General features: G+C 38.1%; 2 protein-coding genes across 3 annotated transcripts in view; one reads left to right on the forward strand and one right to left on the reverse strand.

Annotated features, from left to right (window-relative positions):
• The window catches only part of ASCC1 (activating signal cointegrator 1 complex subunit 1), a 95,757-nt gene that overhangs the window by 73,527 nt on the left and 7,536 nt on the right, over positions 1 to 14,694 (forward strand). The gene's annotated exons all lie outside the window — the stretch shown is intronic.
• On the reverse strand, positions 2,931 to 3,458 carry LOC123650379 (nuclear nucleic acid-binding protein C1D-like). The gene has a single exon (XM_045569202.1). It carries the CDS (start codon positions 3,407 to 3,409, stop codon positions 2,984 to 2,986), a length of 426 nt encoding a protein of 141 aa, XP_045425158.1. The 5' UTR covers positions 3,410 to 3,458; the 3' UTR covers positions 2,931 to 2,983.

The raw sequence follows: 14,694 nt of genomic DNA on the forward strand, positions 1-14,694 counted from the left end.
ATAGTGGTACATTTGTTACAATTGATGAACTCACATTGACTCATTATCACCCACAGTCCATAGTTTACATTAGGTTCACTCTTGATTTGCTTTATTGAGTTCCTCTTTTCAATTTTAGTGATTTCTGCTCTAATTTTTTTTATTATTTCTTTTTATCTGTTTACTTTGGAGTTAATTTGTTCTTTTCTAGTTTCTTAAGGGAGAAGCTTAGATTATTGATTTCAGATTGTTCTTCTTTTCTCACATACACATTCAATACTATAAATTTCCCTCTAGGCACTGCTTTTGATGCATCCCACAAATTTTGATAAGTTGTATTTTCATTTTCATTTTGGTTTAAAAATATTTTTTAAATTTCTCTTGAGAGTTCTTTTTTGACCCATGTGTTACTTAGAAATGTGTGGTTTAATCTCCCACTAGTTTGGGATTTTCTAGCTATCTTTGTTATTGATTTCAAGCTTAATTCCATTGTGGCCTGAGAGCAGATACTATATGATTTCTGTTCTTTTAAATTTATTAAGATATGTTTTATGGGCCATGCGCGGTGGCTCACGCCTATAATCCTAGCACCCTAGGAAGCCGAGGTGGGCGGATTGTTTGAGCTCAGGAGTTCGAGACCAGCCTGAGGAAGAGCAAGACTCCATCTCTACTAAAAATAGAAAGAAATTATATGGACAGCTAAAAATATATATAGAAAAATTAGCTGGGCATGGTGGTGCATGCCTATAATCCCAGCTACTTGGGAGGCTGAGGCAGGAGGATCACTTGAGCCCAGGAGTTTGAGGTTGCTGTGAGCTAGGCTGACACCACGGCACTGTAGCCTGGGCAACAGAGTGAGACTCTGTCCCCCTCCCCCCCAAAAAAGATATGTTTTATGGCCCAGAATGGGGTCTGTCTTGGTGAATGATCCCTGTGAGTTTGAGAAGAATGTGTAATCTGCTGTTGTTGGATAAAGTATTCTATAGATATCCATTATATCCAGTCTATTGGTGCTGCTATTCAGTTTAACTATATCCTTACTGATTTTCTGCCTGCTGGATCTGTCCATTTCTGATACAGTGGTGGTAAAGTCTTCAGCTCTATTAGTGGATTCATCTATTTCTTCTTGCTTCTGTCAGTTTTTGCCTCATGTATTTTGACGCTCTGTTGTTAGGCAAATATGTTGTTAAGGATTAATATGTCTTCTTGGACAATTGATCCCTTTTATCATACATTTCTTTATTCCTAATAACTTTCCTTGATCTGAAGTCTGTTCTGTGTGAAATCAGTACAACTACTCACTTTCTTTTGATTAGTGTCAGAATGGTATATCTTTCTCCATTCCTTTATTTTTAATCTATATGTGTCTTTATATTTAAAGTGGGTTTCTTGTAGATAACATAGTTAGATTTTTTTTAATCTACTCTGAAAATCTCTGTCTTTTAATTCATGTATTTAGACCATTGGTATTTAAAGTGATTATTTATTGATATATTTAGATTAATATCTACATATATTTTACCATTTTCTATTTGTTGCCCTTGTTCTTTGTTCCTATTTTTGCCTCCCACGCCTTTTCTGCCTTTTTTGGTTTTAATCAAGCATTTTGTATGATTTTATTCTCTTTCCTTTCATAGCATATCACTTGTACTTCTTTTTATTTAGTGGTTGCCCTAGAGTTTGCAGTATACATTTACAACTAATCCAAGTACACTTTCAAATAAAACTCTACTGCTTCATGATAGTGCCAAGTACCTTATAACAATAACATATTCCTAATCCTCCCTCGTGTCATTGCTGTCATTCATTTCACTTATATTAATACATAAGCTTATATATACACACACATAAGCACACGATTGCTGTTATCATTGTGAACAAACAATTGTTTGTTAGATGAATTAAGAAACTAAAAGTTTTTGTTTTACCTTCATTTATTCATTCTCCAGTGCTTTCCCTTTATGTAGATCCAAGTTTCTGACCTATATCATTTCCCTTCTTTCTGAAGAACTTCTTTTAACATTTCTTGCAAAGTAGGTCTGTTGGCAACAAATTCCCTCAATTGTTGTTTGTTTGATCAAGTATTTATTTCTCCTTCAATTTTGAAGGATAATTTCACAGAGTTCAGAATTCTAGGTTGGTGGTTTTTTTCTCTCAACACTTTAAATATTTCACTTTACTCTCTTCTTGATTGCGTGCTTTTGGAGGAAAAATTAGATGTAATTCTTTGCCTCTGTATAGGAAAGGTGTTTTTTCCCTCTGGCTTCTTTCAAGATTTTTTCTTTATCTTTTTTTTTTTTTTTTACACAATATTTACAGCCTTTATTGAGAGGGTGTAGCCATTATGCCAAAATTCATCCACCAACATACAACCTTATTTCCCATCTAAAGCTAATGAGAATATATTTTATTTTAAATGGGACACAGAGGCAACATGCCAAGAATTAAAGTACAACCGTAAAGTTTTAATTTCACACTTCAAATATCAAAAAAGCAGTAATTCCTAAAATCATGAAAACATGAAGTAACTACACAGGGAAAAAAATAGACATTGAAGTCATTTCATTCTTCATATCATATAGTAAAAACAGATGTACTTATAACCTCAGCCTACAGATAGCATACTTCATAAGGTCATTATTCATTTAAAATAGTACAAATGTTTACAAAGAACATTTAACTTAAATTTCACAGTTGTTTATAAAATGGTACTTGCAAGATTGACCTATATAAGGAAATAAGAGTCTTGTCAAAAGATATGATAAACTATAAATATAAAATACATCACAATGTTAAAAACCTCATAGTGCTCTATAAGAAAATCAATAAAAATAACAATCTTTGTGGGAGGGGAAGTATTTAGCATTATAAATTTAAAGCATAAATTTACACATGAATTTGATAAGGAATACATTGAAACTCTGCATCGTCATATAATCATCTATTTTGTGAAAACAAAAAAAAAGATGTACTTTTTGAATATATGTACATGAAAACCAAAAAGTTAGTTTTTACTTTTTCCTTTATTGACAACTTTCGATGCATTTTTCGGTTTTGGTTCCCAGAGGGCATTTTTTACAAATCTTGCAGCTGCACCTTTGTCCAGCTTGCCAGCCTTTTTCTTATCTGTTATTTCCTTGACTCTGTTCATGTATACTCTGATTCTTTCCAATTCCTGCTTTACTGGATGTTCCTTAGGATTAACTCCTTGAGTTGCTAAGTAAACCCAAAACATTGAATTTAATGTGTAGGCAGAAACTAAATCCACTTTCGCTTGTTCAAGTGGGTCCAACTTATGCAATAACTCATTTCTAGAAACAGACATCATAGTCTTCCGCATCTCATCCACAGCACCAATGGAATTCTCAAATGTTGATAAATACTCATGAATTTCTACTGGATAGTCTTCATTTATTTCTTCACCTGCCATTAGGACCAACTCGCGGCCTTAGACTCCAGTTCCCCAGAAAGCAGTCGGGCAAGATTTTTTCTTTATCTTTGATTTTCTGAAGTGTGAATATGATATACCTACATATAGTTTTTTTGGCATTTATCCTGCTTGGTATTCTCTGAGCTTCCTAGATGTGTAGTTTGGTGTCTGACATTGATTTGGGAAAATTCTCAGTCTTCATTGCTTCAGAAATTATTTCTGTTCCTCTCTTTCTTCTTCTGGTATTTGTATTATGTATATGTTATACCTTTTGTAGTTGTCCCACAGTTCTTGGATAATCTGCTCTGTTTTTTCAGTCAGAATGAGTCCATCAAAGGCATTCTTCATTTTCATTGCAGTGTTTTTGTTCACTAGTACTTTTTGATTCTCTCTTAGAATTTTTTTTATCTCTCTGCCTACATTATCCATCTGTTCTTGCATGTTGCCTACTTTATCCATTAGAGTCCTTAGCATATTAATCATAGTTGTTTTAAATTCCTGGTGTGATAATTCTAATATCCCTACCATATCTGACTGTTGTTCTGATGTTTGCTCTGTCTTTTCAATTTGTGTTTTTTGCCTTTTTCTATGCCTTGTAATTTTTTTGTTGAAATATGGACATGATGTACTAGATGAAAGGGACTCTGGTAAATAGCCTTTAGTGGTGTGATGGTAAGGTGTGGGGGAGGGGAAATGTTCTATAATCCTGTGATTCGATCTCAGGCTTTTGGTCAGCCTGTGTCACTACTCTGTGAATGTCATGAGTGCTGCTCCCCCGCCCCTCTTTAGGTGGGACAGGATGGTTAGAGGGGCCTGGAGTTTTTCCCTTCTCCTATGTGGAAGGTTAGAGGGAGCTAACGTGGGCTTCCTCTGCATGGAGGGCTAGAGCCAACTAGAGTTCAATATTTCCCTTTCTCCACTTGAAAGGCTAGAAGGGGCTACAGCTGGGTATTTTCCTTCCCCTAGGCTTTGATAAAACCCCAGCAGGTTAGGCTTTGATAAAACCCCAGCAGGTTAGGCTTTGGTAAAATAGTTTCTCCTGAGGGCAGGCTTTGTTAAAAAGAACAAAGTGCTCTGGTTCAAAATGGTTCCTTTTTCCTTCCCTCTGCTGGAAGCAGGAGATTTTTCTCCAGTGTTCACTGTGAAGACCTGGTAGAGGTCCTGGAGGTAAAACCCACAGAAGCATGGGGTCCTCCCTATGACTGGGTCCCCTGGAGTTCTTAACTTTCATACTTGTCTACACTGAGCCTCTAGCAGTTTGTCAGTTAGTTAGGCTTTCCTACTCCAGAGATTTCTCCTCCTGGCTTTCTGCTGCAGCTGTGATCTTCTGTATCCACCTGTGTCTCTCTAATTTTGGGGATAGTAGTTTGTCCTGTGATCTCACTTCTCTGACAGATCCAAGAAGAGCTGTTGATTTTTTAGTGTGTTCAGCTTCTTACTTCTTAGGATGGAGTGGTGACTTCTAAGCTCCTTAATGCTGGACCAGAAACCAGAAGCATTGTAACTTTTTAAAGAAAGATGTTAATGCTTGCTAAGGAAGACTAGCATTTAGAAAGTATGTTATTTCACTTGAGGAAGAAAATATTTTTTTAAATTATCCAGTTTTTAATTATATAACACTATATATGTTCTTGAAAATTGTTTCTTAGTCACTTGGCTCCTCTTTAGATTCTTTTCTCAAAACTCAAATTTTTCAGAAAACCTTGGCCGGGCGCAGTGGCTCACGCCTGTAATCCTAGCACTCTGGGAGGCCGAGACAGGCGGATTGTTTGAGCTCAGGAGTTCGAGACCAGCCTGAACAAGAGTGAGACCCCGTCTCTACTAAAAATAAAAAGAATTTATATGGACAGCTAAAAATATATATAGAAAAAATTAGCCGGACATGGTGGCATATGCCTATAGTCTCAGCTACTCGGGAGGCTGAGGCAGGAGGATTGCTTGAGCCCAGGAGTTTGAGGTTGCTATGAGCTAGGCTGATGCCATGGCACTCACTGTAGCTGGGCAACAGAGTGAGACTCTGTCTCAAAAAAAAAAAAAAAAGAAAGAAAATCTTTCTTTGAATGTCTTATCACTAAATGTTCCATTGCACTGTGATAGCAGGATAAATAACAGCAAATTTAGGATAAAGTTACTGTCTCTTGACTTCTACCATAGCTATGGTATTCTTTTTATATTTCTATGACTTGAAATTTTAATCTTATTTAAATAAAATCACTAAGCAGATGTCATGTCCTCTGTAAGTTCTTAATGCTTATAAACTAAATGCATTTCACTAGGACAACCTACTATTTTGTCATAGCTTTTATCTATAGCATTGAAAGTGGTTACATTATTCTTTACAATCACACGAAGTAGGCAGTTGTTAGTAAAACAAACATACAACTTTCTGAATAATTTCATTTGGAAAATAAAAATGTTATAAAATTTTTTATATCTTATATAAAAATATGTCTTATACTCAATTAGAGTGTAAGAGAGTTCTTGGAGATTTTATATATACATTCACACATACATATATTCAATCAAGTATTGGAAGCAAAAGAAGGTAATCTCTGGCAAATGTTGGAGATAGAAAATATGCAGGAACACTAACTATTAGGGTTCTAAAAGGACAAAATACAGAGACCCTGAGGACTTGAACTTGGATGAAGGAGGCTCTGGATTGCTATGTGGCAGTAGCAAACAGAAATCCTCTCTGGAAGAAAGTACTGTCACCCTCTGTCTAAAAATATTTCTCCAAGGAACTTTTTCCTAAAAAATGGCCAGTACATAGTCAAAGATGACTAGATGTATGAGGAAACCAGTCATGATAACCAGACTTCCAAAACTTGTAAGTACATGCCATACTAGAGTTATCAGACTTGAACTAAAAACAGCTATGCCTACTGTGTTCAAAGAAATCAAAGCCAAGTTTAATTTTGTTATCAGGGAATTGGGAACTATTAAAAAAGAAAAGCAATAGAGTAGTTTTTAAAAAGAACCATATAGAAGTACTAGAACTAGAAAATGCAATAACTGAAATTAAGAGCTTAGTGAATGGGTTTAGCAGCAAATTAGAGATAGGTGAAGAGGGAAATAGTGAACTGGAAGTTAGGTTGGAAGAAATTATCCAGAATTCTCCATGGACAGAAGGAAAGGTAAAAATTACAGAAAGAAAATAAGACATACAGGATAGAGTGAGAAGATCTAACATATATTTAATTGGAGTCTCAGAAGGAGAGGAAAAAGAGTAGGGTATAGCTGGTAAAAGATACCGATCTACAGAATAAGGAAGCCCAGTGAATTCCAAAAAGGAGTTCTGTTAAGTCAGTTTATATTGCACTTTTCTTTTCTACAACTTGTGACTGACTCATTGGCAACATTAACTAAACCCCAGCAGTTTTTGAACTGAATAGCCAAAATTTATTGGCAATATCCATATTACAAAGAACAAAAAGGAATTTCAGCCAAAGAATGCTTTTCTTAAAGTAGGTTATTAAAAAAGGAAAGAAAGATAAAGGTATGCAGGAATCCTTTTATTATTATCCTTGTTACTTTTTTGGTAAGCATAAAACTGTGTCAGAATAAAAAATTTTAGAAAGAAGGAAAGACAGACAGACTTACACTTAGGAGTTGAATGGGACACTTAACCATTTGTATATAGTCACCTTCCAGAAAAGTTTGTCAAATTCTTGGCTATGTCTTGTTGCAATGTTTAGAATAGATGCAGCTTTTCTTAACTGTTGATCTTACCATATAAATTGGGCCATTTGATTTCAAAGGGTATAAGAATTTAATTGATATAAGGAACAACTTCCTAATTAGAATGTTTCCTATTAGAGCAAGCTGCTGAGAAGATAGCTGCCTCTTTCATTAGAATGTTTTTTGTTTTAAGGAAGGAGAATCCATTTCTCTAGTCTGATTAAGTACTATAAAGCCATCTTCCTCCATCATCTCTTTCAAACTGTTCCCTGTTTATTCTCTCCCCAACCTGTCTCTCACCTCTATCATTGTACCAAAACAATACTGTAAAAAAATCATTGATAGCACTTATTTGTTCAGTGCATTGACCTACTTTTACTCTTCCCCCAGTAACCACATTGAGAGTATTAAGCCCTTTCTCCTTCAAATGCTTTTTTCTCTTGACTTCAGTGGCAGTTTGCTCTCCTGGTTTTCTGCCTGCCTCTGTATCTACCTTTTTTTTTATTCACTCTCTAATATGGTTACTCCCTAAGGTTTTGTCCTTATCTTTCTCTTTTTCTTTTACTGCAATCTTTTTCTATCCAAATTATACTCATTCTTCAAAGTCTGAGACAGATATTACCTCCTCCTTAATGGTAAGGACCATCCATATCAATGGAGCTCTCCACCTCTTAACTCCTTCCCTCTTCTCCCTACTTTGTTTAGAGAACTCTTATGTGCCTCGTGGTGATTAGCAGTGTCTTGTACCTGGCAAGCACTCAGGAAACTTTTTTGGATTGCCTGATTATACTGTTTTCCACAGAAATCAGATTTTGGAAGGACAGAGAAAAAAGATTTTTTGTTATGCATCATTATTAGAACACTAGGTTTGCCAGAGGTGATATTTTTGGTCCCATATTTCATATCATAAACTCGTAGAGCAGGATCCACAAACTACAGTTTAATGGCCTGCCACCTATTTTTTGTATGGCCCTCAAACCATGAATGATTTTTACATTTTTTAATGGTTAAAAAAAATCAAAGAAGAATACTGAAATATGTCATGATGTGAAAATTATGAGAAATTCAAATAAATAAAACTTTATTGGAACACAGCCAGGCTCATTTGTTTACACATCATTTGGCACAGATGAGTAGTTGAGATGGAGACCATTTTGCCACCTGGCTCTTTAAGAAAAAAGGTTGCTGGTCCCTGTCTTAGAGATTAGAGTTCAGTTTAATTTTCTTTTATCTCACCCAGCATGTCTGCTTTATGGTTAGATATGATGCACTTATTTAATAGACCCTCAAGATACTCTAATTATTATATGTCATAAAGATTTAGTTAACAACAATCTTACTGAATTTGTTTACTTGATGCTTTTCTTTTCTAGCAAATGTTTATCTCTTTTTTAAAATGAGGTTACTCCATGGCACTCTAGCCTGGGTGACAGAGCGAGACTGTGTCTCGAAAAAAAAAAGGAAATTGCAGAAAATTATTGGGGACTTTTTATATTTTTCTGGTAATAGAAAGAACATACTGTGTTTTAAAGGATCTGAAAGACTTCTAAGACGTGATTGGGTAATTCCTGAGAGCATCAAATAGATAAGGAAAAAGTGCAGTTTGAAATGCTTCAGTTTGGTTTTTTTAGCTTCTTATTTTAATCTATTTAGGGGCAGGAGGAAGGAAGATTCAAATCCAAGCAGTGTTTCACCATAACTTTTCCTCTGCATTTTTTTAATGTGTTACTTTGCCTGGAAAGCAGAGCCTTCAAACACTAATGAGGGCACCCGAAGATGTGGCTGTCAGTGAAGTGAAACTATTGTTAAAGTGAAACTGGAAAACGAGCAATTGGCTGATTTTTGACAGAAGCCGACATCCATTCTGGAAAGATGCACTTTCCCTGTTGCTGTCTGCTCATACATGATTTTTTTCTCTCTTTGCTTTCTTTTAAATTCATGTTCATGGGTTATTCCTCTTTGCAGTGGTGCTGGAACACTTCCATGTGTTGATTTGGCTCAGGAAGAGAATGATACAAGGGTTTGAAAGGGTCTGGCCGACACAATAACAAGAAATAGGCCAGGCTTTGGCAAGGGCAGTCAAAGTAGAAAAAATTAAGAGGGTAACATTACTTTTCTTAAAATCATTTCTGGTTCTTACCAGAATGAAAAATAAATGTTTGTTAATGTTTATTGAATACCTACTAAATATAAAACACTAAGCTAGATGCTTGCTTGGTATATTTGAGGGAAGAGGAATAAATATTCAATTATCTTTGATCTCTCTGATCTTATTCCTATGAATTCTTTGAATGGGCTGCTTATTCTTCCCTCTCTCTTTTTTTTTCCTGTTATTCCCACCCCCACCTCCCGCCCCCTAAACAAACAAACAAAACTTGCTCTATCACCCAGGCTGGAGTGCAGTGGTGTGATCACAGTTCACTATAACCTCGAACTCCTGGGCTCAAGCGATCCTCCTACCCCAGCCTTCCAAGTAGCTGGGACAACAGGCCTGTGCCACCACACCTGGCTAATGTATTTTTGTAGAGACAGGGTTTTGCTTTGTTGCCCAGGCTGGTCTTGAACTCCTGGCTTCAAGCAGTCCTCCCACCTTGGCCTCCCAAAATGTTGGGATTACAGGCGCGAGCCACTGCACCTGACCCTGCCTGTTCTTATTGTAGAAAATATTCATCTTTTTTATGTGTTCATATGTAGGTGTCATTTCGTATTATTTTAGGTATAGTTCACTGATGAAATGAGTTGGGTTATGGTTTACTTTGGGTCCGTTATATGTATTTTCTTGTATTGTGATAAAATATACATAAGATTTAACATTTTAACCATTTTTGAGTGTACATTTCAGTGGCATTAAGTACATTCATATTGTTGTGCAACCATCACCACTATCCATCTCCAGAACTTTTTTATCATCCCAGATGAAACTCTGTACCCATTAAACAGTAACTTTCCAGTCCTCTCTTCTCCAGCCCCCAGTAACCACCATTTTAGTTTCTGTCTCTATGAATTTGACTGTTCTGAGTACCTCGTATACGTGGAATCATACGTTTGTCCTTGTGTGTCTGGCTTGTTTAACTCACCATAATTGTTTTTAAGAATCATCCATGTTGTGCCATGTGTTAGGATTTCATTCCTTATTGAGGCTGAATACTGTTCCATTGTATATATATACTTCACTGTGTGTATTTAGCTATAGCGTAAGCAAACCAGTAGCAGAGTGTAAACCTGGATCCAGAGATGGTGACAAGGCACTGTCCCTTTTAAAGCACCCTGTTGTTAGAGACCAGAACAAATGAAACCATATTAGATTGGGTGGCTTTGTGCCGACAGTGTCTAAATGTTATTCCAAATGAGGACATTGGTGGAAAGAGATAAAAGAAACAAGAATGAAGTCCCCTATGCCACAAAGTTGTGATGTCTTCATAAGAAATAATGCCTTCTTCCCCATATCCAGTGATGAAACAATTTATTACTCAAATGTGAACATTATTACTACAAATTAAAAGTGAGAAAACAGGCCTGGGGTGGTGGCTCATGCCTGTAATTCCAGCATTTTGGGAGGCTGAGGCAGAGGATCACTTGAGCCCAGGAGTTGGAGACCAACCTGGGCAACATAGCAAGACCCTATCTCTACAAAAAATTCTCAAAATATTAGCCAGGTGTGGTGGCATGCACCTATGGTCCTGGCTACTCATAAAGCTAAGGCAAGAGTATCACTTGAGCCCAGCCTGGGGGACAGGGTGAGACTCTATCTCAAAAAATAAATAAATAAATAAATCCAGGAAACGGGGTATAAATCAACCAGAACTCCAATTCAGAGTTTCCTCTTTCAGTTGTAGGTTAAAACATTCATACCAGAATGTTTTAATATTTAAGAAATAAACATTTCTTAAATTTTAAATGTTTATTTCTTAAATTTTAGTGGCCTTGCAATTCCTGCAGTATGCGTGAGAATGATAACCCCATCTCTCTTCCAAGGCCCTTTGTTAATTTGACAGCTAGTCCATATCTTTGCAGAGGGAAAGGATGCCATCTGAACTGGATCATAGAAAAGTGTGTGTCATAATCTATAAAGTTATAGTGATCCTCTGCAGGCATGTTTCCTACAGTTCTATCTAACAGAGGATGTGGTATTTTATGTCTTCTCATCTAATGAGGTGACTTAGTGGAAAATAACTTAGTTGGTAACATGTAGCAGCCTCTTTCCCATCTTCCAAGGAGCCATTCCAAGCCCAGCAGTTAATTTGGACAGCTGTTATTTAGGTGTATGCATATTTTTTCTGTTGTCTGGTGTTGCCTAGAGACATCTGATTTGCTCTTGAACTTCTGGATGCTATCTTTTTTTTTTTTTTGAGACAGAGTCTCACTCTGTTGCCTGAGCTAGAGTGAGTGCCGTGGCGTCAGCCTAGCTCACAGCAACCTCAGACTCCTGGGCTTAAGCGATCCTACTGCCTCAGCCTCCCGAGTAGCTGGGACTACAGGCATGCGCCACCATGCCCGGCTAATTTTTTCTATATATATTTTTAGCTGTCCATATAATTTCTTTCTATTTTTAGTAGAGATGGGGGTCTCGCTCTTGCTCAGGCTGGTCTCGAACTCCTGAGCTCAAACAATACACCCACCTCGGCCTCCCAGAGTGCTAGGATTACAGGCGTGAGCCACCGCGCCCGGGCCCGGATGCTATCTTCATGTTGGGGAAGTTGGAGTGGAGATGGGCAGAGCCCATCCTCCTCTCTCTCCTTCTCCTATTTCACAATCTGTGGCCTTGGCACTGTAGTCAGCCCCTTTATGCCCAGCCTCCCTAAAGCCCCAAAGCCAAGAAGGAATGTCTCTGCTACTGGCCCCTGTGCTCCCCTCCAGGGATTCATTTCTGCTGACTTGCACTTCCTTTCTACTGTGTAATATAAAGATCACTTATCTTCTGTTGCATTTGTTTGAGGGACCATTATGAATAATGCCTGAGGGAAGATGACCAAACCAGAAATAGGAGCATTAAGAGGCATTCTTCTAAGGAAGAGAATTTATCTGCAGAAACATCATCTAGATTAGCTCTGAAAGGTCACCTGCCCTTGGGGTTGGTGGTCACAGGATTGAAGAGTCTCTGCTAGCCAGCAGCCACCAGGGGCAGTTTTGTTCTGGTAGAACAGTAATGTCCATGCTCTGTGGCACGCCTTTCTCAGGAGGAAATCTTGCAGCCAACTGACTCTCAGCAGCTCATCTCTGATGCAGATTCTGTGTGCTGCTGCGGAAAAGGGCAGGGTGTGCCGCATGGTCCACGATTAGGTATAGGTTCTCCAGCCATGTCAGCACGGCCTCTTCTCGCCTCCACCTCCTGCTCCCTCCCCATATTTTTCTTGCCACTTTTCAAAATTGAAAGGCCCTGCAGAGAGGGGAAGTCCCTTGGCATTTTGAATATTGAGGTGCTCAGCAGAACTGCCTGGCATCCTGTTTGTGCATAGCAGTTTTAATTCACTCTCTAATAGGTCATTTGGCCTTAGCAGCAGTCTTAAACTTGATAATCCTTACATCAGCAGTGAGCCTCAGGCCAAAATCCAAAAGTGCAGCCCTGAGTGATTATTTGAAGGAAGTTTGAAAGCCTCCCTTCCCTGGCACTGTCTGTCTGGTTCCTGCCGAGCCACGCTCACTGTGAGCATTCCTCCTGCTCACCGTGGCCGAGATAGGCAGGTGATTTGGGAGAGCAAAATGGGCAAGGGACGTTCCCCTTCCCATTCTGTGCGAGGAATACCATCTTAGTGGAGAGGGGACTCAGGCTCTGGGGACACACAAGCATTTGGTACTGTTTTAATGGGGACAAAAACAGAAGCAGCATGCTGATGGGTTGAAAAATCACAGCTGTTCCACTGACTTACAGCTTTTTTGCTGCTTTCCTCACAGAGAGGAGGATGATGATGATAAAAATTCCTCCTCCCACAGATTGGCCTTGACCTCACTCCTTCTAGAAGTACATTATGTCCTCTTGGTATTGGCTACTATTAGCTATTATTATTGGCTCTCACATCACTGATCAGTGCAATTTGCGGTTTCAGATTGAAAGTGGCATCTTGGGCAGAGTTAGGGCTGTCTTTGGAGGTCACTCTAGGATAGTAACTACTGCCAGCCACATTGTCTTTTATTCTGAAGTAAATGTTCCGATTTCAGTCTTTAAAAATGTTACAGCCAGAAAATGAGACCAGATAATGACTTCAGAGCCTGTAAGCTGTCCGAGTTCCTAATAAATCTTCTCTTTTTTTCTTTTAAGGAAATTCTACTTTTTGGTTCCTGGAATGATGCATTGGAGATTGTAGTCAGTGAGTGACAGTAATAATCAGTGCTCAGAATTCCATCTTATATTATTAAATTATCTTACTGCAATTGCAGAACATCCTTGTATTGTTCCTATTTAAGATGGAGAAATTGGGAAGGGACCGGCTCTGTAATCAGTGATAGGAAAGCACGAGAGTCTCTTTTGTCCCCTATCTTAAGGATAAAAGAAATTTTTATTTTTTGTTTCCAGGTAAAGGTGTGTGTGTCTTTGTGTATACATGTCTGTATGTGTGTGTGTCTGCGTGTAGAGGAACATGGCTTACCTTCGGGTTAGTAGGCTCAATTATATTGTTTTGTGATGATAATTAGAAAGAATCCATATGAGTGCAGCCTGTTTGAATATTTTTTAAGCAGTTGGGAGATTTTTTGACCCCAGCTGTGGTAGATCTCCAGCTCTTTCTTGCTTCTTCGTACCTCTCACATTTGCTTTTTTCTGGAGTAACCTCATAGTAGAAATCTGGCCTAGAAGAAAAATGCAAGGTATGGAAAGGCTTGAGAATTTGAATTGCATGGTAACCTGGCAGAAACTCAGGATCATTTTTTTAGGTTTGGGGAATTTTAACAAGCAGAACTTTGAAACAAAACCTATTTGTGGGAAAAATCTTATTTGTGATCCTAATTCTAAGTGAGATTAGTAACATGATGTATGAAGAGCCTTGATTTTTTTTGAAAATCGATTATATTTTTAGTCTGGTATTCATGTCTTTCTGTTCATTACCAAAAGTCTTGTATTAATCCTGGACCTAGAGGCCTCTTTCATGAAGAATGCTTCTGAAATATGCCATTATTTGTTTTGTTGTTTTTCTTTTCTTCTTCTGCTTCTTTTCTTTCCTTTTTTTTTTTTTTTTTTTTTTTGAGACAGAGTCTTGCTCTGTCATCCTGGCTAGAGTGCAGTGGCGTCATCATAGCTCTCTGCAACCTCCAACTTCTGGGCTCAAGCGATCTTCTTGCCTCATCCTTTCACGTAGCTGGGACTACAGGCGCATATCACCACACCCACCTAATTTTTTCTATTTTTGGTAGAGACAGGGGTGGGGAAGGGTCTTGCTTTTGCTCAGGCTGGCCTCAAATTCCTGACCTCTAGGGATCCTCCTGCCTTGGTCTCCCAGAGTGCTAGGATTACAGGTGTGAGCCACTGCCCCCTCACACCTGCGGTTTTTCAATTAGGATCTTCCAGGGGCTGTGATTATAGCTTTTCACATCATTAGTTTCTCATTCTTTGCTGTTCTGCTGTTCAATTGAGTATGCACAGCCTAAGGATGGAGCTTCTTCCCCACTTGGCA

Source organism: Lemur catta, chromosome 14, assembly GCF_020740605.2.
Source record: "Lemur catta isolate mLemCat1 chromosome 14, mLemCat1.pri, whole genome shotgun sequence".
Taxonomy (NCBI): domain Eukaryota; kingdom Metazoa; phylum Chordata; class Mammalia; order Primates; family Lemuridae; genus Lemur; species Lemur catta.